Here is a 21,607-nt window from a genome sequence, read left to right as displayed (position 1 = left end):
ATGGGGTTTGCTATGCTTTAAACGCCATTTTGGAATTAATCACGTGGATGAGCTATATTTAGACTTTTCCTTTAATGTCTTGAAATTTTTATATGGAAAATTAAATAGGTATTTTCAGTTGCTTGTCTCTCCCTTCCACCAGCTGCACTAACTAAACATGTGAGGGAATTTAGCGAGACCAAATTAAGCGCAGGAAGATTATAATTTCTATTGCTAGATTGGGTGCCTATTTTTATAAAACATACTGTGTTTCTACACATTTTCAATCCGATTTCTCAGAGAGAGGACCTCTGGAGAGTGAGAGTAACAAGTAAATGACTGTATGTAATCATTTTGGACTGTCCAATAGTCCAAATTTGGAAAGAGTGGGAAAAATCAATCAAGGAAATAACTAAATAAGCAGCACATATACAGAGACGGTGTAACTAAAACATAGCAATGATTTCCATCGGTAGACAAAATGACATATCCTTGAATAATGGGCTGGAGCAGATGGGCGATAATCTGCTTTATTCATCCATAAACCGCTCTGTTTTCCAGCTGGGGGCAGTAACAACAATGTTGATAGATAATGCTGGTCTAAACAGCGCATGCAGTGTGTAAAGCTAATTGGGAAAGAGATGCTGAAAACTCATAGGCCTATATGTTTAATTAGGAAGTTTTACAAGGCCGTTTAGCCACAGCGCTACTTGGTACCTGGACCGATGGCAAGTGTTGGCTCTTTTATCTCTGTGGAAGTGGGAGCATTGTCAAACCATTTCGGAACTCAAACAGTCACTGTGGGAACGGTATTTCTGATTGTCGTGTTTACACCAAGAGGAAATCACATAGAAAGCTCCCCTTTCTTTGATAAAGAATTCATGTGACTGCAAATCTATGAATATCTCCTCCTTGATGCTCTCCTCAGTGAGGTCACCATTCTAGGGAAGGAGATAATGCTGCCCCCCATTTCAGTGGTTCATCTCTCCTCTTAAAGGAAAACGGATGTCCCCGGGATCCGCAGCTTCTGTTTTCCTCTCAGAATGAACCGGAGACTTTGTCTCACTTTTGTCATGGCCTGAGGAAAAGGGTCGACTGTCACTTCTGGCCTGTCCCGCTACGGCTAAATGGCTCTGGTTCCAGGCTGCTGCCGAGTCACCAGAGACAGTGTTTTCTTGTTTCTTCCCCAAATTCTTTCTCTCTCCAGAGTGGGAGCAGGGATTATAAATTCACAAGTGTCTGAAGAGAAACTGACACAGTGGCAGGTGCCGGGCCCAGCCACACACATATGTTACAGGACAGAATATCGGCAAATGCAAAAGAGGACGATAGCCAGATTTCAGCAACCCAAAAAAAAGTATTTCAGAGTGGCTGAAAAACTCAATAGACAAAAATCTAGCCCCAACGGGGACTGTAATTCCCAGACAAATAATTAAGAAAGGACTGTGTCTCTCCAACCCACTTATCTTGGATCTACCCCAGCACTTAATACAGTGCCTAGCACATAGTAAATGCTTAAGAAATATTAAAAAAAAGGAATGTTGCAAGAAAAATTCTGTGATGTGCACAGAAGTAGTGCAGCTTAGTGGGAAGAGCACTAAGGAGACCCAAGTGCTCATCCCAGGTCCACCAAGGTCAAATCAACAATAATAATAGTAATTATTATTATGATATTTTGTAAGCAGCGTGGCTCAGTGGAAAGAGCCCGGGCTTGGGAGTCAGATGTCATGGGTTCGAATTCCAGCTCTGTCGCTTGTCAGCTGTGTGACCGTGGGCAAGTCACCTAACTTCTCTGTGCCTCAGTTACCTCATCTGTAAAATGGGGATTAACTGTGAGCCTCACGTGGAATAACCTGATTACCCTGTATCTACCCCAGGGCTTAGAACAGTGCTCTGCACATAGCGCTTAACAAATACAAACATTATAATTATTATTATTATTATTATTAAGCACTTACTATGTGCCGAGCACCATTCTGAGAGGCAGGGTTAGGTACCAGTTAATCAGGTCCAACCCAATCTTTGTCCCTCCTGGGGTTCACACTCTATTTAGGAGAGAGAATAGGTTTTGAATCCCCATTTTACTGTTAAGGGACCTGAGGCACAGAGAAGTTAAGTGCCTTGCTAAGGTCACATAACAGGCCAGCGGTTAAACTGGAATTAGAAACCAGGACCTCAAGGACCAGGCCCACAGTCTTTTCTCTGGGCCCCACTGCTTTCCGCATCAGCTGACTGCTAGTGGAAAGCGCTTAACTTCTCTGTGCCTTAGTTTCTTCATCTGTAAAATGGGGATCAAATACCTGTTCTCCCTCAAGGTCATATTGTGAAGACCTGGACGAAGGGATACAAGGGGAAATCTCAAAATAGGAGTCACTGGTTCTGCATGGAGCAGCAAAGCGGAAGAGATCAGAAGTTCTGCTTTCTTCCCATTTCAACCAACAAATCTGTGAATGTTCAATAATACTGCTAATAATACTACTAATAATAATGTTATTTGTTAATCACTTACTATGTGCCAGGCACTGTTCTAAGCGCCGGGGGTGGATACAAGCAAATTGTGTTGGACACAGTCCCTACCCTAGAGAAGCAGCGTGGCTCAGTGGAAAGAGCACGGGCTTTGGAGTCAGGGCTCATGAGTTCGAATCCCAGCTCTGCCACTTGTCGGCTGTGTGACTGTGGGCAAGTCACTTAACTTCTCTGTGCCTCAGTTCCCTCATCTGTAAAATGGGGATTAAGACTGTGAGCCCCACGTGGGACAACCTGATTCCCCTGTGTCTACCCCAGCGCTTAGAACAGTGCTCGGCACATAGTAAGCGCTTAACAAATACCAACATTATTATTACCCTACATGGGGCTCACGTTCTTAATACAGGATCTCAGGCATGGTGAGATATCTTAGTTGGACTGCAATAAATCCAGCAGGTTTTCTCAGTCTTTTCCAGAGGGGCTTTTTCTCTGGAGAAGTTCACCAAATAAATCCATCCTTTGAATCATGTTTTGCAGGCATACTTGAGTTAAATAAGATGTCTCTGCTCCCCAGACCTTAGATTTGATGCACAAGAGTCATATCATCAGTGGTATTTATTGAGCACTTTCTATGTGCAGAGCACTCTACTAAGCACTTAGGAGAGTACAACAGAGGTGGTATACATGCTCCCTGCTCACAGGAAGCTGTAAATTCCTTACAGTCTAGAGGATTTTAATAAGACTTTGAAGGTGGGGAGAGTGGGCAGGGAATGAGTCTCTTATAGTGTACTTTCACGAGTGTTTAGTACAGTGTTCTACACACAGCAAACAATAATTTGATTGATTGATTGATGTGTTCCCTGCCCACAACAAGCTTTTAGTCTGGGGGGGGACCGACATTAATATAAACAAATAATTTATAATACATACCTTATAGATATGTACATAAGTGCCATAGTGCTGAGGGTGGGGTGAATATCAAATGCCCAAAGGTCACAGCTCAAAGAGCACAGATGATGCAGAAGATAGAGGGAGCCAGGGAAGAGAGAGCTTAATTAGGGAAGGCCTCTTGTAGGAGATGTAACTAACCTTAGTAAGACTTCAGAGGTAGAAATACAATAAGGCTTTGGATTTAATGTACAAGTGTCTTATAGAGAAGAAGATATCTCTGAGGCTTATTGGAACCCAGTGCTGGTTGTAAACTGGTGTATTTCAATCTGGGCTTTGGTCAGAAATAGCAGTAGCAATCCTCAACCTGCTTGCTGGCCCTGACCATCCTTTTACCTAAGAGGCTCTTCTGTTCACCAGACTGAATTATCTTGTGGCAATTTAAGCACACCTTTCTGTTGTTCGCTTCTTTGGAGCAATGGATAATTGTTCAGCATCCTCCCCATAAAGACTCATATTTGAAGAAAAGTACCATTATTATTAATAATAATATTTGTTAACCACTTACTATTTGCCAAGCAGTCTACTAAGCACTGGGATAGATACAGATAATCAAGTGGGACAGACCTTGTCCCACATTGGGCTCACAGTCCAAGTGGGAGGCAAAACAAGTATTTCCTCCAGTTATTTCTTCCCCATTTTACAGATGAGGAAAATGAGACACAGAGAAGTTAAGTCACTTACCCAAGGTCACACAGCAGGCAAGTGGAAGAGGCAGGATTAGAACCCAGATCATCTGACTCCCAGACCCATGCTTTTTCCACTAGGCCACAACTGCTTCCCCCCTGCACTTATTATGTGTGTCTTTCTCCACTGCCCTCACCAAACACACACTTCCTCACCCTTCTCTCCTAAGCCAAACAATCCCAGTTCCTCTAAACTTTTCTTTCAGGATATTTTTCCCATCCATTTTTGGCATTTGTCTTTACTTTCTAGCCAATTTGAACAGTGCTTGATAAGTAGTAAGTGCTTAACAAATATAATAATAATACAGGATTTAACTGGACATGGTACTGTACCAAGAGTCGGGCCAAAGAGGAAATGAGCATTTGCATTCTTTTTATGTATTACTGCATTCACAGTAATTATATTTTAATTACTATATATGCTCCTCATTTTAAATGTATTGGCATAATATAGAAATCCAATGGGACCTATTTCATCTGTGGAAGGGTATAGGAGAGCACATTACAATTTCCCTCTGGAAATAACAGTAGCAGAGACCAGCAGAGTATATCCACAGACATTAGGATAATTTCATTAGCAGAATGTAATGCAGGGAGAGCAATGATTTCTCACAGTCCTCAGCAAGAGCATTGCTTGGGCACTAGATGTTTTTTCACAGAGTAACATGAAAGGGCTTTAGTGGCATCAGGAGATCCCCTAAATTCTCCCATGGTCTTTGCCTCCCTCCCCCACTTAAAGCACAACATAGCTTACCGTAAACCTAAACTTACCTTCAAAATGCCTTAATCTAAGGTAAAGGAAAATGACCATTCCATAAAAGAACAGTCCATTCCTTATATAAAATGTGTTAATTCCCCCACATCTGAATCTTAGTTGATCATTATGATAAAGTGAGAAAATCTGATTTAGCTTTAATGTGTTTTAGATTATTAGTGGTTTTGTGGCAAATCAAGGTTACCTAGCTTGCTCCCAAGAGCACTTGGGCTCAAACCATAATCAATAACACCAGTGAAGGTCAATGATTTTATTGTTTTCCCTGTTTTCTCTTGGGCATGTGACAGAACCATTTCACAACTGAGCTGCTCTGGGATTCTCTTTATGGAAGGGGAGACCAAATAATGGGGGGAAAACAAGCAGGCTTTTAGAGGTGCTGGGCTGCTTTGAAGAACTTCAAGAACTTGGAGTAGCAGCATGGAATACGAGAAAGAGCAAGAGCCTGGAAGTCAGAGAACCTGAGTTCTAATCCTGGCTCTGGCAACTGCTTGCTGTGTGATCTTTGGCAAGTTATCTAGCTTCTCTCTGCCTCAGTTATCTCAGCTCTAAAATGGGGACTTGTACTTTGACTTGAGCCCCATTTGGGACAAGGGACTGTGTCCAACCTGATCAACCTGTATCTACACCAGGACTTACAACACACAGTATACACTTAACAAATATAATAATAATATAATGATAAATCAGATTGGGGAGCAGAGGTATGTCAGAGCCCAAAGCGATGGCTTAACTGTGAGTAACTCCAGAAGGATACATCCCCAAAAAAGTCATTGAGTAGTAAATTACACACCCAGAAACTAGTTGGGAAACTCCTTGATCCATTGGGTACTATTACTGCTCCTGCCATCATAACCTGGAAATATTCCACTTATCCTGGTAGGCTGGAAGCCCTCACCCAAAATTTCAGAATAGTGATTTTCACATCCCTCACCCGAAATTTAAGTGGTCATGATTTTCACGTACCAGAGAGTCCAACAAAATAGCACAATGAGGATGGTGGAAATTTGAATAGATTCGTCAGATTTAATTTCAGTCGTAAGTAAAGCTCTTCCAAAACGTAACTACGTCCCTCAAGGGTTGGAGGGTGAGAAGGAGAGGGTTTCTCAGATTAATGCATGAACAGCTGCATCCTCAGTCGAGTCTCCTAGGTGGAATGAATAATGGATGGGCTAAAAGGGAAAATGCACAATGATCTTTTATTAATGAAATGAAGACTTTTTGGGATGTTGGGCAATAAATTAAGAGCGGCAAAAAGGAAAAACAGTCACTGTTTACATCTGAAAAATGTGGTTACTTAAATCCAATAATTACTGACATGACAGAAGATATTGCTTTGTGCCTAAGATGAGATTCTTCCCATTGCAAATCCAGTATACATTACCATGGGGAAATTCATCTGACCTGCTTCCAGGAGACGGTGAATTTCAGTATTTACCAGGAAAAATATTAGGGCTATTATTAGAAGAGTGAGGTGCATTTATATATAAATATAAAGTTTGTATGTGTATCTCAACAGTATCACCAATTTGTTATATCACCTGTCCTGGAGAAAGGGTTAGGGTGACCAGGTGTCCAGACTTTGGCAGGAGAGTCTTCCATTTGAGCATCAAGTCAGCTACCCCTCAGGTCTGTGTCAGTACCCCAATGACTGCTGCTTCCACATCTGACTCCCCTCTGCCTCTTCTGGAGTCCCTCCCCTTGCCTCTCCAAGCACTCAGTGCTGATGTGATTGGGCAGCCACTGCGGCGTGGGGCGAGAAATAGAAACAAGTGTTGGGAGTCAGTAGAGGCAGGAGCAACTTTGAGCTAGAAAACTTTTCTCCTCCAACAGCTGCAGCAATGGCTCCCGCTTCTGCCCTGGCCTTCCTTGCCCTGCTCTGGGAGCCCAGAGCTGGACAGAACTCGGCTAGGGGATCAGACACTTTGGGGAATGGTACAGAAGAGAAGCAGCATGGCCTAGTGGCTAGAGCCCAGGCCTGGGAGTCAGAAGGATCTGGGTTCTAATCCTGGCTCTGGCACATATCGGCTGTGAGAACTTGGGCAAGTCACTTCACTTCTCTGGGTCTCAGTTCCCTCATCTCTAAAATGGGGATTAAGACCATGACCCCGATATGGGACAAGGGACTGTATCCAACTTGATTATCTTGTATCTACCCCCGTGCTTAGAACAGTATCTGGCACATAGTAAATAAATGCCATTTTTAAAAAAGTGCCAGAAATAGGATAATAATAATAATGTTGGTATTTGTTTAGCGCTTACTATGTGCCGAGCACTGTTCTAAGCGCTGGGATAGATACAGGGTAATCAGGTTGTCCCACGTGAGGCTCACAGTTAATCCCCATTTTACAGATGAGGGAACTGAGGCACAGAGAAGTTAAGTGACTTGCCCACAGTCAGCTGACAAGTGGCAGAGCCGGGATTCGAACTCATGACCTCTGACTCCCAAGCCCGTGCTCTTTCCACTGAGCCACGCTGCTTCTCTATCAGGCTACTCTTTCTGTTGTTTTCTTAATAATAGTAACAGTGATGATGATATTTGTTGCGTGCTATGTGCCAAGCCCTGTGCTAAGCACTGAGGTAAATTCAAGATAATCAGGTTCCACATGGATCTCACGGCCTATGAAGGAGGGAGAACAGGTATTGAATCCCCATTTGGCAGATGAGATACCTGGGGCACAGAGAAGTTAAGTGTCTTGCTCAAGGGCACACAGCAAAGTGGCAGAGCTGGAATTAGAACCCGGGTCCTCTGACTTACAGCCCCATGCTCTTTTCACAAGGCCACATTGCTTCTCAGTGCATGTCACTGCTTCTTCATCCCCAATCTTACTAATCAATCAATCAGTAGACGGTATTTGAGCGCTTACTGCGTGCAGAGCACTGTATTAGGAGCTTGAGAAAGTGCAGTACAAGAGAGTTGGTAAACATGACCCCCTGCCCACAAGGAGCTTACCGTCTAAAGGGTTAGCACCCGGTTTGGGGGTAGAATGGAGAAACCCTGGTGGAGAAGGAGAAGGCAGCAGCCTCTTCAATTCCAATAGTTTGACATCCCCACTTCCTTGCTGGTAATAATAATAATAACTATGGTATTTAAATGTTTACTATATATCAACCGTGTTTAAGCTCTGGAACAGATAAAAATTAATCATATTGGACACAGTCCCTGCCCACATGGGGTTCACGGTCTAGGTAGGATGAGGTGACAGGAAGAGAGAAGTTAAGTGGCTTGCCCAAGATCACACCAAAGACACATGGCAGAGCTGAAATTAGAACCCAGGTTCTTTGACTCCCAGGCCCATACTCCTTCCTCTAGGCCACTCTGCTTCTTGGTGGAATAAAAAAGAAAGTACTTTGGTTTTCCCTTTGAAGCCTCCACCGCCCCCTCCATGAAAGTGCAGCCACTTAGGCAAGATAAGATCTTAGGAAAAACATGAAGGGGTCAGGTGGGCCAAAACACTAGGTAAGCTTTCTTCCGGTTCAGATCCTAGCTGAATGATTTTCCTATTTATAATACATGTACGATTGTTCGTGTGACTTAGAGAATGTGTTAGATACATGTATCTGATATATATCCACCCTCGAAATGTGCATCAAAAAGATGTTTCCAGAATTAGTGCTAGGCATACAGATTATAAAATTCTCTCATGATTAATGCCATCAAGGCTTAAAGAAACATAGGCAGACTACACGGTCTTAACTGCTCATTCATAGTGACACTGATGAGAGGGTGAGGGCAGATGAATGTTTCAGTGACAAAGCCCTAGCATCATTTGGTTACCTGGGGTAACTGATCCTCTGGGCTCCTAGAAATTCTCACATTCACCTCGGCTGAGAAAAATGACACCAAAATGTGATAATGAAAATCTGAAGCTTACAGGTTTCTCCAGCCCAAGCACAATTCCGATCTTCTTATGTATTATTTATAAAACATTAACTTAGAGAAGAAATGTCTGGAAAATCTATGGGCTGCCCATTCGTGTTGATTCCTATTCACTAATAAATTTCTCAGTGCAATAATAGACAAAATAATAAATCCTTAGAGGCAAGATAAGCACTGAACAGCAAGCCAATGCCTATCAGAGGCATCTTTTGCACTGAAGATATCTAATACAATTAAAGTTTGGCTGTTTTCTGGAAAATGCAGATAAAGGGAGGATACATAGATGGGTAGTTTTTATGACATATATATATATGTCATTACAGTCTTTAAAATAAAACTGATATTCATTTCAAGGATAAAGCATAATCATAAATTCAGTAATTACAAGAAATTCAGTAAGTGGAAGAAATATGGTCTGTGGGAGACTTTGGTAAATGAAGACATCAGGGATAAACTTCAGTTGCATTAATTTATAGCCCTTGGTGCTTAGAAATAAGTAATGACTTATTAATGTTTATCTGCTTCGTCCTGTCAGTTCAACCTTCACAACACTTCTAAAGTCCGTCCTTTCCTCTCCATCCAAACTGCTGCCATCTCAATTATCATTATTACTATTGTACGTAAGCACTTACTATGTAACAAGCACTGTTTTAAGCGCTGGGATAGATTCATGTTGTTCAGGTTGGGACAGATCTAACAAAGCACTTATCATCCAAGCACTCACCTTATCCTGCCTTGATTACTGCATAGGCCTCCTTACCGACCTCCCTGCCTCCTGTCTTTCCCTCTCCAGTCCATACTTCACTCTGTTGCCCAGATCATTTTTCTCCAAAAATGTCCCGCTAATGTTTCCCCACACCTCATAAATCTGCAGTGGTTGCCCATCAACCTCCACATCAAACAGAAACTTCTTACCATTGGTTTTAAAACACTCAATCACCTTGTCTTCTCCTGCCTCACTGAAACCCAGCCCGCCACACTTCACTCCTCTAGTGCCAACCTACTCACCGTACCTTGATCTCGTCTATCTCACCGCCGACATCTCGCCCACATCCTGCCTTTGGTCTGGAACACTCTCCCTCTTCGTATCCAATAGACAGTTACTCTCCCATGCTTCAAAGCCTTACTGAAGGCACGTCTCCTTCAAGAGACCTTTGCCGCCTTTTCCTTTTTCTCCACTCCCTTCGGTGTCGCCCTGACTTGCTCCTTTATTTATCCCCCCTCCCAGCCCCACAACATTCCAATACATATCCATAATTTATATTAATGTCTGTCTCCCACTCTATACTGTAAGCTCATTGTGGGCAGGGAATGTGTCTGTTTTGTTGTTATATAGTACTCTCCCACCTGCTTAATAGAGTGCTCTGAACACAATAAGGGCTCAATAAATATGATTGATTTTTGGTATTGGTATATATGGTTTGGGTAAAAAAAAATCAGCCTAACATCTCTTTGTCGCACCACCTCTACAACCTGCTTCTTCGCTTTCTCTCTGTGACTCTGATTTGGAATTTAGATTGCCCTATTGTAGATCCTAGATTGCTGTAATGTCATTTTGCAGTTATATGAGGGATTTAGTTTCCTCTGTGTTCTCAGACTAATCTGGCTATAAATTTATCTCCTTGCTTTGAAGAAGCTAACAGTAAATTTTCAAGAGGAAAAAATGGTGCTGAATATCTCAGTCAAAGAAAAAAAAAATCTCCTGAAAGTAAAATAACCTCCAGGCCGGATAAAGTTGGACCTGCATCTGGGAAACTTTCTGTGTTATTTTTTAAATATTTTCTTCACTCTTTGTACTTCCGCTCTCGGTGTTAAAGTACTTTCAAAGTGACCTGCTACCACATCCATTTCTGCTGCGAGGGCATAGGTTTGAATTCTGATGTAATATTCACACACACACCCAACACCAGGACAGTGCCTTGTTGATAGTATCAGGTAGGGGGGAGGTATTCTGTGAGACTCAGAAGTTATGCATAGGTGACTCTCCAATAGTGATCTTTAGAAGATAACTGGAAAAATAAGTTTCCACCTGCTGCAATGGAGAGACCTTGATTAGAGTCACTGTATCCTGGGATTACCAGAAATTAAAGAAGCTTCCTGAGAACTTCACCCACCTCATTGAGACTAAAATCAAAGATTCCTTCAAGAAGGAAGAAAATCATAATCTGAGAAGGTGCAAAGCGGGCTGGATTAGTTTTTATCTGTAACCATGTCTGACACCGTCATCCCCTTTCATCTTTCTTAGATATCCTCACTGAGCCGAATGAGGAAGATCATACTATACGTCAGCCAACGGCAGACAGATAGAGCCACCACGATCATTTTTCCGGAGGTTATCAGGCTAGGTTTTGAGGAACAAAGGTTAATCTGTATGTAGCTGAGTTGAAAGCTAAATCACTTTCTGTATAGAACTAAAAGCCCCCAGAATTTGTACATATGGCATCCATAAATAGACTGAATGTTGTTGATGCTGTTGCTGCACCTCTCCAATTTTAGGGAACTGCACTTTTGTAAATAGCGGGCAATGCTGTGTAGGTTGTGGAGTTTGCATTTCTAAGGAGGGGGGTAGCAGACAGGTTTCTCTGTGGTGAATATTCATCCTCATTTCTTTCCAATTCCCCGTGGAAATTCGTGGTTTTCCTTCCCATAGTCCACTCGGCCTAATTTCAATTTTTCTCATTTTATGCCCCTGCCAGACCACCGCTCTTGATAAGGAGAGGCAGGTTTTCCGACGAAGACGCGACCAGGATGTGAGAGGCAAGTTTAAGGCCCAGCAAACTCCACCCGAACTCAACTCTGAATCAGAAGACTATTCTCCAAGTTCATCAGAGACTGTTCGCTCACCTAACTCTCCCTTTTAATAAACCACTTTTCTTCAACTTCCTGGCTTAACCCTTTGAGACTCTTAAATCCTCTAAACCTGCGTGAAACTGTCTCATCTGATCTTTAGAGCACTCAATGCTTGAATGACAGGACAGGTGTGTTTACAGTATCTTTGTATTGATTTCCTTACGGTGAATGAAACGGCACGTGTTCTTTGTCGAGAGGGCAACTTGCTGCTACAAATAGGATCCTCAAAGGGTTAAGTCTGTTTTGCAATTTTTTTTAATGATAAAAGCAATGAATGTCTTCATCAGTCAAGCTAGGATCTGCAGTATGTTATTAATTATAGTACATGTTAACCTTCTGAGTGCATACAATTCTTTAAGAATACAATTCTTTAACAATAGTCTTCTTTAATATTTAAGAGCCCTTATCGGGGAATGATCCTGACTTTCTGACTCATTGGCGGGTGTTTCTTGATTTTGCTACAGATTAGAATGGGTCGACAGGAGACCAGATCGTTTTGCCCCGATGGCGTCGAATTTGGTCGTAAGGTGGGTTTGTCAATGGGAGATATAAAATAGGCTCATGATAATCTTCCTTCTTAGTGAAAATGATTTTTGAGTCATGGATTTACTTGTTTTACCTTTGGAAGTGCTCCCTGCAGAGATTCCCTCCAGCCAGGAGGAAATTGGATTGTTGAGTGGGGGGTACTTTTTGTCAGGAGTGACACAGAGTGACACTAACATACCGATCAGGGTTGTGCTGACAGATTCCATAAATGCTGCTAGTGACGGTGCAGATTCTTGGGAGAAGTCACACTCTCAGGGTGCTCTTTAACAACACTAGGTCTCCACCCTCAGTCTCCCCTTGCCAGGGAAGAGACAGCACTGGTGCAAAAGAGCAATAAACACCCCCAGTTGTTCTTCAACCCCAGAATCCCAGCTGACGTGTGAAATAGGGTCCCTTTCTCTGGGGTGGATGGGGACCCCTGAAATAAGATTAATGTGTAGGAGGGATGCAGTGATACTGGAGAGAGTTACAGTTTTTTTGTTTTGTTTTTTGTTTTGGTGGTTCCATGGGAGGAGTTGAGCTGAAGGAAAGTAAACAAAGTGGCAAGAATATTCTGAATTTTCTGAATCTCGGTCATTACTTTGTTTACCCCATGTACCAGCGCTGCTTCGCACAAGCCGTTCATTTGCTTCAGTTGTCTGTGTGTAATGTTTCTGGAGCTACAGGCAGAAGCAGGAAAGCCTTAGAGGCCCCTGCCTGGGCAAGAGCCATTGGCATCTAAGAGAGTGTCCTCAGAGGCAAGTCCAACTGGCCTCTCTTGGTTTCTGAATTTACCATGTCAGAGGGGAACGGATTGATTTGCTGTTAGGTTTCTTAAGTTTCGTTTCTTTCTTGAGCCAAGGATCTCTTTCCTGGTAGCACAAGTGTGTCTGTACTTCTGTAAAGAATTTCTTGTGGACTGTATCACCTTTGAACGTGAGAGAGCCCTCTACGCATCCTCTCACCCATGCCAATAATGCAAGTTCTTGAGATGTTCGGAGGATAACACAGGTCCTTGTCTGTTTAGAGGCAGGAGGCTGTCCTAATGGGCTCTTTAGGTCTCTTTCAGTCTTCTAGTTCATGGAGAACAATGCAGAGAAAGATTGCTTAGAAAATTTGTGATGTCTGTGAAGGGCTGTTTTTCAAAGTGTTTTTGATACGTTCCCTGTAGAGTTTCAAATGTGAGGTTAGGGCTTAATTTTAAAATTCAAGGTAAGCATTAGTGGTTTTTTTTTTCCACTTTTCTTCTTGCATAGGTTCCATATGTACAAGCTTACATCTCTTTAAATGGAAACATTTGATGACTTGTGTAACTGCTTCCCCTAATGCTCTCTCACCTCCACAGGAGTGTGGCCCTGACAAGGAAATGAGACACGTTTTTGGAAGGTTTCTTTTCTTTCAAGAGTCCTGGGAGTGAGTGCACCAAATGGCAAAATACATTGTTCTTTGGATGTATTTTTGTGAGAGGGGGGATAAAAGGAACCATTTTTCTGCACGCTTTCCTTTGAAGTACTCTTTTTAAGAGGCCCAAACAAAGAATTGGTGATCGTTTTAAAGAGATTGAGAAGTTTGGTTTGGATTAAGGAGATCTAAAACTAATACCTTGATATGTGTACTTTTTCATCCAGTAGATAACATGTGGCTAAATTGTAGTAAAGGAAACAACTGGTCCGAAATTATTGTTTTCTCTAGACAGATAGCTCATTTAAGCAAAGAAAATCAGTTTTATAAATCTAAGACATAGTAATTTAATTGGCCTCTCCTTGTGTGATAATTTGATGAACCATATGGCAGAGTGGTTATCTGCTGTAAACTATGTTCTCTTTCTTTTTTCTTTATTTCTTTTTTCTTCTTTCTCTTCTTTTTTCTTTAGTTCTGTCTTTCCCTCCCCCACCTCTTTCTCTCTATAATTTGCTGCATTAATTCTTCTTTTCCCAGAAGAACTTAATGGATTTTTAAAAAATATCCATTGAAGAGGGTGGTAAATTGTGCAAACATAGTCTTCAGGTCACCAAATTCGTTGATGATTTCACAGCTCTGGACTGTGTTGGTGCAACTGAGTGAAATCCTGTGGCACAGGATTTACTTGAAATCCGGGGTCTGAGTACAGCTCTCCCATTGGAGCATCATGAGCAAAATACATTGTGGAATGTGACTTTTCATCCAAGATTATCCCATAGAATGCAAACATTAATGCATTTAGTTAGCCAGATCCAGAATGTTATAGGTGTACTCAGAGGGTTAACAGAAAAGCACAAGGCATGCTGATTACATTGGTGTATCCAAATCGCTTCGCTTCTTAGGCAGTGTTTGCTAATTTTTCAGAAAATTCTTAGACTATTTCAGGTTTGAAACAAATTAAGTGTTGTTATTATTCAAGGAATTGCGATAACCGAATTAAATCTTATTTTTCGTTTCTCTTCACAGGGTAAAATACCATAATGCAGTATGTTTGTAGCTATAAATTTTATCAATTCCACAAGTGATAGGCTTTTTTTTTTCAAGTACTTAATACAACGCTTATGATGGTGGCATAGGTGACTGAGACTGTCTTTTCTGATTGGCAAATTAACAGCAATGTGGTATTTTCAAGGGAATTCTATGATTACAGCTTTACGGTGTGGAGAATATTAGATGGGGAAAAGCTCTTTCATCATCTGCATCCTGTAAATCATCTTTGTAGATAAGGAATGGCCATATTAAAGAACGTATGTTTCTTGACACTGTAGCCGAAAATTGTCTCACTGGCCAATGATCCACCAAAGTGTGACTGGCTTCAGACTGTTAGAGGGAAAAGTAAGACTTAAATCCTTGAGGATGCACTCTTTTTTACACTAGCCCCCTCATCTGATTTCCATGTGGTACATACTACAAAGCCAACCTGTGAGTAAACCGAAAATGCGCCGTGTTCCCTATTCAGTGGGGCACGGCTTACTCAATCCAGCACAGTAGTGTGTGACGGTTAGCAAGCCAGACAACTGCTGTTGAAATGAAAGCAATATTTCCATGAAGGAGAACTAAATTGCAATTCTTTACCCTCTGAGCTATATTTCAGTTGAATAAGCGGAAGAAAGAGGGGGGCGGTGGGAAATGAAAGAAAAATGGACTCAGAGGGGCTCAGAGCTGCTATATGACCAGAGGTCAGGAACATTAAATCACTGTTATGCGTTGGCCTAAGGTATACATTGGGAAATTGTATCCCCTGTATTGAGTTTTGACTGTGGTGAGGGAGAGCTTTCCTAATATTATTGTGGTACCCGTGAGCACAGCTCCGGTGAAGGGACTGTCAGTATTTCCATGATAAACTCCCATTTGGAAGGTTTTTAATTTGACCATAAAAATGTGCTCTAGGCTGCACCTTGGCGTACAGGGAATGAAGCCCAGGGAGTGAAGTTTACTTCTCGTCTCAACTCACGGCTCAGAAATAGAAAGAAATCCAGTTTGGCTTGTTTTTCACCCTGCAGAGGAATTGTACATGGTAGCCAGGGGTTTGGGTGTTTCCCGCAGGAACGGGAGGGACGAGATTTAAAAGACCACTGAGTGATTTGGTCCAGGTTGAGGTGGACGCACGTACTTTGTAGCACAGAACATGTCTACCAATTCTGTTTTATTGCACTCTCCCAAGCACTTAGTACAGTGCTCTGCACACAAGTAAGCGCTCAATAAATACAATTGTTTGATAGAAGCCATCTGATAGGTCCTTACATCCACCTCCTAGGAAATTTGCCTCAGAAAGGTGGGGCTTCCCTGGGTGATCATATCACGGCCACTAAGGTTTACTTGAGTTTTTCAGGGGCCACCGAGGGAGACCGGTAGTGAGCGAGAGTCACTTTTGCGTATGGTAATAGTAGAAAACAGATTACCACATTGCATTTTAATAGTTTTTTGGATTGTCTCCGGTTCAAACGGAAATGTACGTAGCAGAAGCAATGTTGTAATTGGCACTTTTCAGACTGCCCCAACCATAAGAATGATTTGGCCAGCTCTCTAGGATTTCATAAAGGAAAATTTGTCCTGTGGAACACAGCGGCTCTGAGGCCAGGCTTGGGCACAAAACCATATCGTCCCATCCCACACCGTGCTGTGTTGTGTTGTATCGGCAGGTGTCTTGTGTCCCAAGACCATTCCCTGATTGTGCCGTTGTGTTCTAGCCAAATCATATAGTGAAAACACACCTTCTGGCCAAATGGAGTGCAATCAGTTTTTCTGAGGGATTTAAACAACTAGGGAATAAAGGTAGAATTCTGATAAAACCAGGGCAGACTTTGTACAGTTTCATTTATATCAGTTCTTCACCTGGAACCCTTGACGATGGCCCAGATCATTCGAAGAACACTGAGAAAATGATTGCTTATGTAGTATTAGTTGTTGAGCAACACTTTGACATTATAAGGCACTTACTGAATGTGTTTTTTCTATTTGCTACAGAAGTTAAGGATGCCCACTTGTACCTCCAGTAACATTAAGGGTCATAATCTGACAGGAAACGGGAATTCGACAGGCTCAGGATTTCCGGTATTTACGCCTGGGGTTTGAGGTTGCTTGACCATTTTTCAAATGGCTTTCAAATGGTAGTGGGATCTAATTATAATACTGCCTCATCAAAGCCTTGAAAGGCAAGCAGATTTCTTCCTCCCACCCTGAATCTTCTCTAAAATATTTCCTTTTTTTGGTCTTTTCATCAAGACCCTTAATGTTACTTTATTATAACTGTATTTTTCTGTGAATACATTTTAAGTATTATTATTTTAAACTCTATTAACGGTAAAGATGTTTTTTAAACTTTCGTTATTAAAGAGAGTCATGTAAAAGATGATGGTAATGTTACAATGTAAATTCATTCAGAGCTAGTGAAATAGGTCCCACAGAGGTCTCAAAGAATTCCCGAAAGGCAATTTATCACTTGCTATTATAGTGATATTCTGTGTGTTCTTAGGAAAAAAAAAACACAATTCTGAAACTGGTCCAAGGTTAAAGACCTATCCTCTATAACTTTTTTTTATTTTATTAGAGAATTAATAATGGCTTTTTACTTCCCAGTTGAAAGAAAATTATTAAAGGATTAGTTGAGTGTGAAATTAAATAGCACTTTTCTCATGCATGCTAAAGAGGGGGGTAAGGAACTCCATGCATTTAAACAAGTTTCTGAATGGTTTCAATTTTGTGCAAGAAAAGAATTCAGTGTTTCCTTTGAAAATACCAAGTTGAACAGTTGCTGCGTGGATCAGATGACATAGGTTAATCTCTAATTTTCAGGATCCTAATTAAATAACTTTCAAATGATTTGTATCGATGATTAAAGCTGGAATGAGGTCCAATTTTTTTTTCTCAGTTTATGCTAATAAATGTAGGTTCATGTGGAATGAGATCATCTGTGATATGTTCATTTATGAACTACGCTTTTTTGATGTTGCTTGTTTTTATGTAAAACATGTTCTTTAAACTAATAAAATAGTAGTACTGGATGTATCAACCCCATGCAACATTTCAGTTGCAGTGTCCACTCCTGAGTTGGTGTTGCCATCGCAGAGTGAAATGACGTTTTATTTCAATTCAAGATCGAAACGATCAGTCGTCAGAGGGATATCCAGCTTCATTCCTAGGGGATTTTTTCAGCATGAGGCTTTCCAAATTAGTCACGCAGCCATGTTTAGCTTTCCCACTTGATCTCTGTGTCAAAGTGAGTATTTCCTGAACGTAATTCAAAAACAACTATTCAAAAAAATCCCCCACTTCACACATGACTTTCCAGTCTGGGTTAACGGCGGGATAAGCAGTAGGAATAAAATACTATTTAGCTCTCTGTTATCCTTCAACCTATGTAGGCTCGCTCTCGTGAGGAACCAAGTGCCCTTCGACTCACTAGGCTATCACTAGCGGCCTTCCATCTTTACGGCAACTTCCCGTTTGGCATTGCATGAGCTGTGATAGACTTCGGAGAAAATCGCCAAACTGTAGGAGAAGTTGAGCACGCTTCTCTGGGTGAGTTTACTTTCCCTCAGAGATTGGGAAGTCAGACCCAAGCAAATGGAGAGAGCCCTGGACCTTCAGCCTTATTAACACTGTTGTCTCCTGGTTCTCCTCCTATCTTTCTGGCGGCTTCTTCTCTTTCCTGTGTCTTTCACAGGCTCCTCCTTTGCCTCCCACCCTCTAACTAAGGAAGTCGCTCAAGGCTCAGTTCGGATTTCCTTCTATTCTCCGTCTACACCCACTCATTCACTCCTACGGCTTCAACTACCATCTCTACGCTGATGATCCCCAAATCTGCCTATGCAGCCCTGACCTCTCTCCTTCATTCCCTCCTGCCTTCAGATCACCTCTACTTGAATGTCTCTCTGACACCTCAAACTAAACATGTCCAAAACAGAACAGACACAGGAAATGTGCCTACCAACTCTGTTGTATTGTACTCTCTCCAGCACTTAATATAATGTTATGCACTTCATACACAGTAGGTGCTCAATAAATACCACTGATTGAGAGAAGAAAGAGCATAGGGCTGGGAGTCAGAGAACCTGAGTTCTAATCCCGACTGCCACTTGTCAGCTGAATGAGCTTGGGCAAGTCACTTTATTTCTCTGGGCCTCAGTTACCTCATCTATAAAATGGAGATTAATCACTGGTATTTATTGAGCACTTACTGTGTGCAGAGTTCGGTACTAAATGCTTAGGAGGGTATAATATAACAGAGTTGGCAGACAAGTTCCCTGCCCACAGTAAGCTTATAGTCTAGAGGGGGAAACAGACATTAATATAAATAATTTCTAATATACAGTGTAAAGATATGTACACAATTTAAATTATTATAAAGATTTTTAAATTAATTTTAAATTATAATTTAAAGATTAAATCCTCCTCCCTCTGATTTAGACTGAGAAGCCCTATGTGGGACAGGGGTTGTGTCCAACCTGATTATCTTGTATCTACCCTAGTGCTTAGTACGGTGCCTGGCACATGGTAAGCGCTTTATAAGTACCATAATAAATAAATAAGTAAAATACCTGTTCTCCTTCCCCCTTGATGCTGAGTCCTAATGGGGCAGCAACTCTGTCTGATCTGATTTTCTTGTATCCACCCCAGAGTTTAACACAATGCTTGCTACATAGTAGCCCTTAGTACCAATATCATTATGAATATTAAGAAGTAGTACATTCCCTGCCCACAAGGATCTTACTCTAACACAGGTGGAAGACATAAAATAATACTTAAAATTGGAATATTCAAAGTAAATAATCATACAGTTAAGGCACTGCTGTAAAATTAGCTGTTTCTTTCCAGATTGCTTCCACGAGCTCCATGTGGAACAGGGACCGTGCCTGACCTGATCATCTTAATCCACCCCAGCACTTAGTACGGTACTAGTCATCTAGTAAGCACTAAACAATTACCACTTATCACTATTATTATTATTATTATTACATTTCAAATACTGTATCCTATATACCAAGAATTGGTGATTTTTTTTATGCTACTAGGTAACTCCACCTGGGGTCTGCAATGGGAGAAATAGAACATGGCATAAGATACTCAGGCAACTCTAGGATCAAGAAAGGTAAAAACTACCAGATGTGGAGATGGGAAAACAAATGGCTTCATCTCCTCCAGTTCACTCGAGCTCGTGTTTGGGGAGGAAAGCTGTGGACATGTTAGATACTGGTGAGATGGAGAGGGAAGTGGGGAGTGGGAAGACTATGTAGAAGAACATTTATCCAGAAAAATAATTTGCGCTTTAGGTTATCCTTACTAGGTCTAAATAGGAGAACTATTCCTTCATCTTAGTGCCAAAGGCCAGAAAACTGTAGAATATATATACTGACATATATACTGACTCTCAGTCCCATGCTCTTTCCACTAGACTTTGCTGCCTCTTGTAAGGGATAAGTGCTGCAAAAGAAAATGATTTTATTCCATCCTGCACTGCTTATTTTAGGACTAAATCCATTGACCCTGAAAATAGCTTTCCTCTTTCCTTCTGGGCCCAATACATATATGTGTGTGTATATATATATTTAATAGCATTTCTGAAGTGCGTACTATGTGCCAGGAACTGTACTAAAAGCTGGGTTAGATACAAACTAATCAGGTTGGGCACAGGCCATGTCCCACATGGGGATCACAGTCTTAATCCCCATTTTATGGATTAGGTAACCGAGGAACCGAGAAGTTAAGTGATTTATCCAATGTCACACATCAAGCAAGTGGCTAAGGCAGGATTAGAACCCAGGTCCTCTGGCTCCTAGACTGTTAGGTCACACTGCTTCTCAATAACTCCCTTTCCTTCATGTTTTTCTCCTTTTTCCTCTCCTTTCTCCTTCCCCCTGATAAAGAAATAAGGACTACTATGGTCATAATGATGATGATGGTAATGTTTAAAAATTATTATGGCCTAAGCACAGGGGTAGATACAAAATAATCAGATCAGACACAATCCCTAGTCTGGCACCGGGTTCACAGTTTAAGGAGGAGGACAGGTATTTTATCCCCATTCTTTAGTTGAGGAAATTGAGATCGAGAGAAACTAAGTGACTTGCCCAAGGTCACCTAGCAGGTGAGTGGCAGAGTTGGAATCCAAACTCAGGTCTCCAGACTCCCAGTTCCATGCTCTTTCCACTAGACTTCACTGTCTCTCACAAGTGCTAAGTGCACTAATAGAAAAAGATTTTATTCCAACCCTCACTGCTTAGCTTAGGACTGAATCCATTGACCCTGAAAATAGCTCTTTTCTGTCCTTCTGGGCCCAACCGCAATGCCATCTTCCTCTATGTCAGGGAGGTAATTAATGTGCCACCAGAGGGAGGGTTCATTATTCCATCAAAATTACCTATTCATTTCCTTGATTCCTCTGATTAAGTAATGAACTTGACAGTGCTGGCGTGACCTGATCAGCATGTGAAATTTTTCATTTCAACAGGTAAATCTATGCCAACCAAGGCAGGCATTTTTAAATTCCCCGCTTGCCACCTTGCTGCCTGTATCATGCAACTTCCCCAAAACTGTATACAATTTTTTTTTGCCCATTTTCTAAATTGTCTTGCATTCCTATTGAGGAAATCATTTGGGCTTCCATACATAGCTCCTATGGTTTCCATGGATTCTTTTAACAAGGGAAATGGCTGAGATATTCTCGAGGTGGCAGAAGAGTAGTCCTTGATACTCACCCTTGTGCCTGGCGATCAACATTTACTCACAGTATTTAGCCTCTCCTTTAGTCCAGTGGAAAGAGCTCAACTCTGGGGATCAGGAGACCTGGGTTCTCGTCTCAGAAAAGGACCTGTTGTGGGGCTGTGCCTTCAGTGGCTGAGGTTTCAGAGCAGAGAACCTCCCACCATGTTCTGCGAGGGCGATGGGACCTGCAGGATTCCTGAACGATAGCTGGCGAAAATGGGTGGCGAAGACCACCGTGGTTACCAAGGCAACCGCCCACTGGTCCAGGTATGGTTCAGCATCAGGGCTAGGCTGAAGTTACTTTAACCTCTTCATAGTGTGCTGAATGCCTGCTCA

The 21,607-nt window shown here is 41.8% G+C and overlaps 1 protein-coding gene across 4 annotated transcripts in view; it reads left to right on the top strand.

Annotated features, from left to right (window-relative positions):
- DCLK1 (doublecortin like kinase 1) overlaps window positions 1-17,591 on the top strand; it is a 204,684-nt gene extending 187,093 nt beyond the window's left edge. For 2 of the 4 annotated variants that reach the window (XM_029048563.2, XM_029048566.2), the window contains one exon: window positions 11,428-17,591. In XM_029048563.2, coding sequence (XP_028904396.1) covers window positions 11,428-11,592 — 165 coding nt within the window. In that variant the 3' untranslated portion in view covers window positions 11,593-17,591. Of the gene's footprint in view, window positions 1-11,416 lie in introns of all 4 variants that reach the window. The other 2 variants (XM_029048565.2, XM_029048564.2) reach the window with 2 other exon arrangements.
- The last annotated feature ends 4,016 nt before the right edge of the window (window positions 17,592-21,607 follow it).

Source organism: Ornithorhynchus anatinus, chromosome 20 (genome assembly GCF_004115215.2).
Source record: "Ornithorhynchus anatinus isolate Pmale09 chromosome 20, mOrnAna1.pri.v4, whole genome shotgun sequence".
NCBI lineage: Eukaryota > Metazoa > Chordata > Mammalia > Monotremata > Ornithorhynchidae > Ornithorhynchus > Ornithorhynchus anatinus.
Note: the sequence above shows the minus strand (reverse complement) of the source record. Positions and strands in the feature narration are given on the sequence as shown.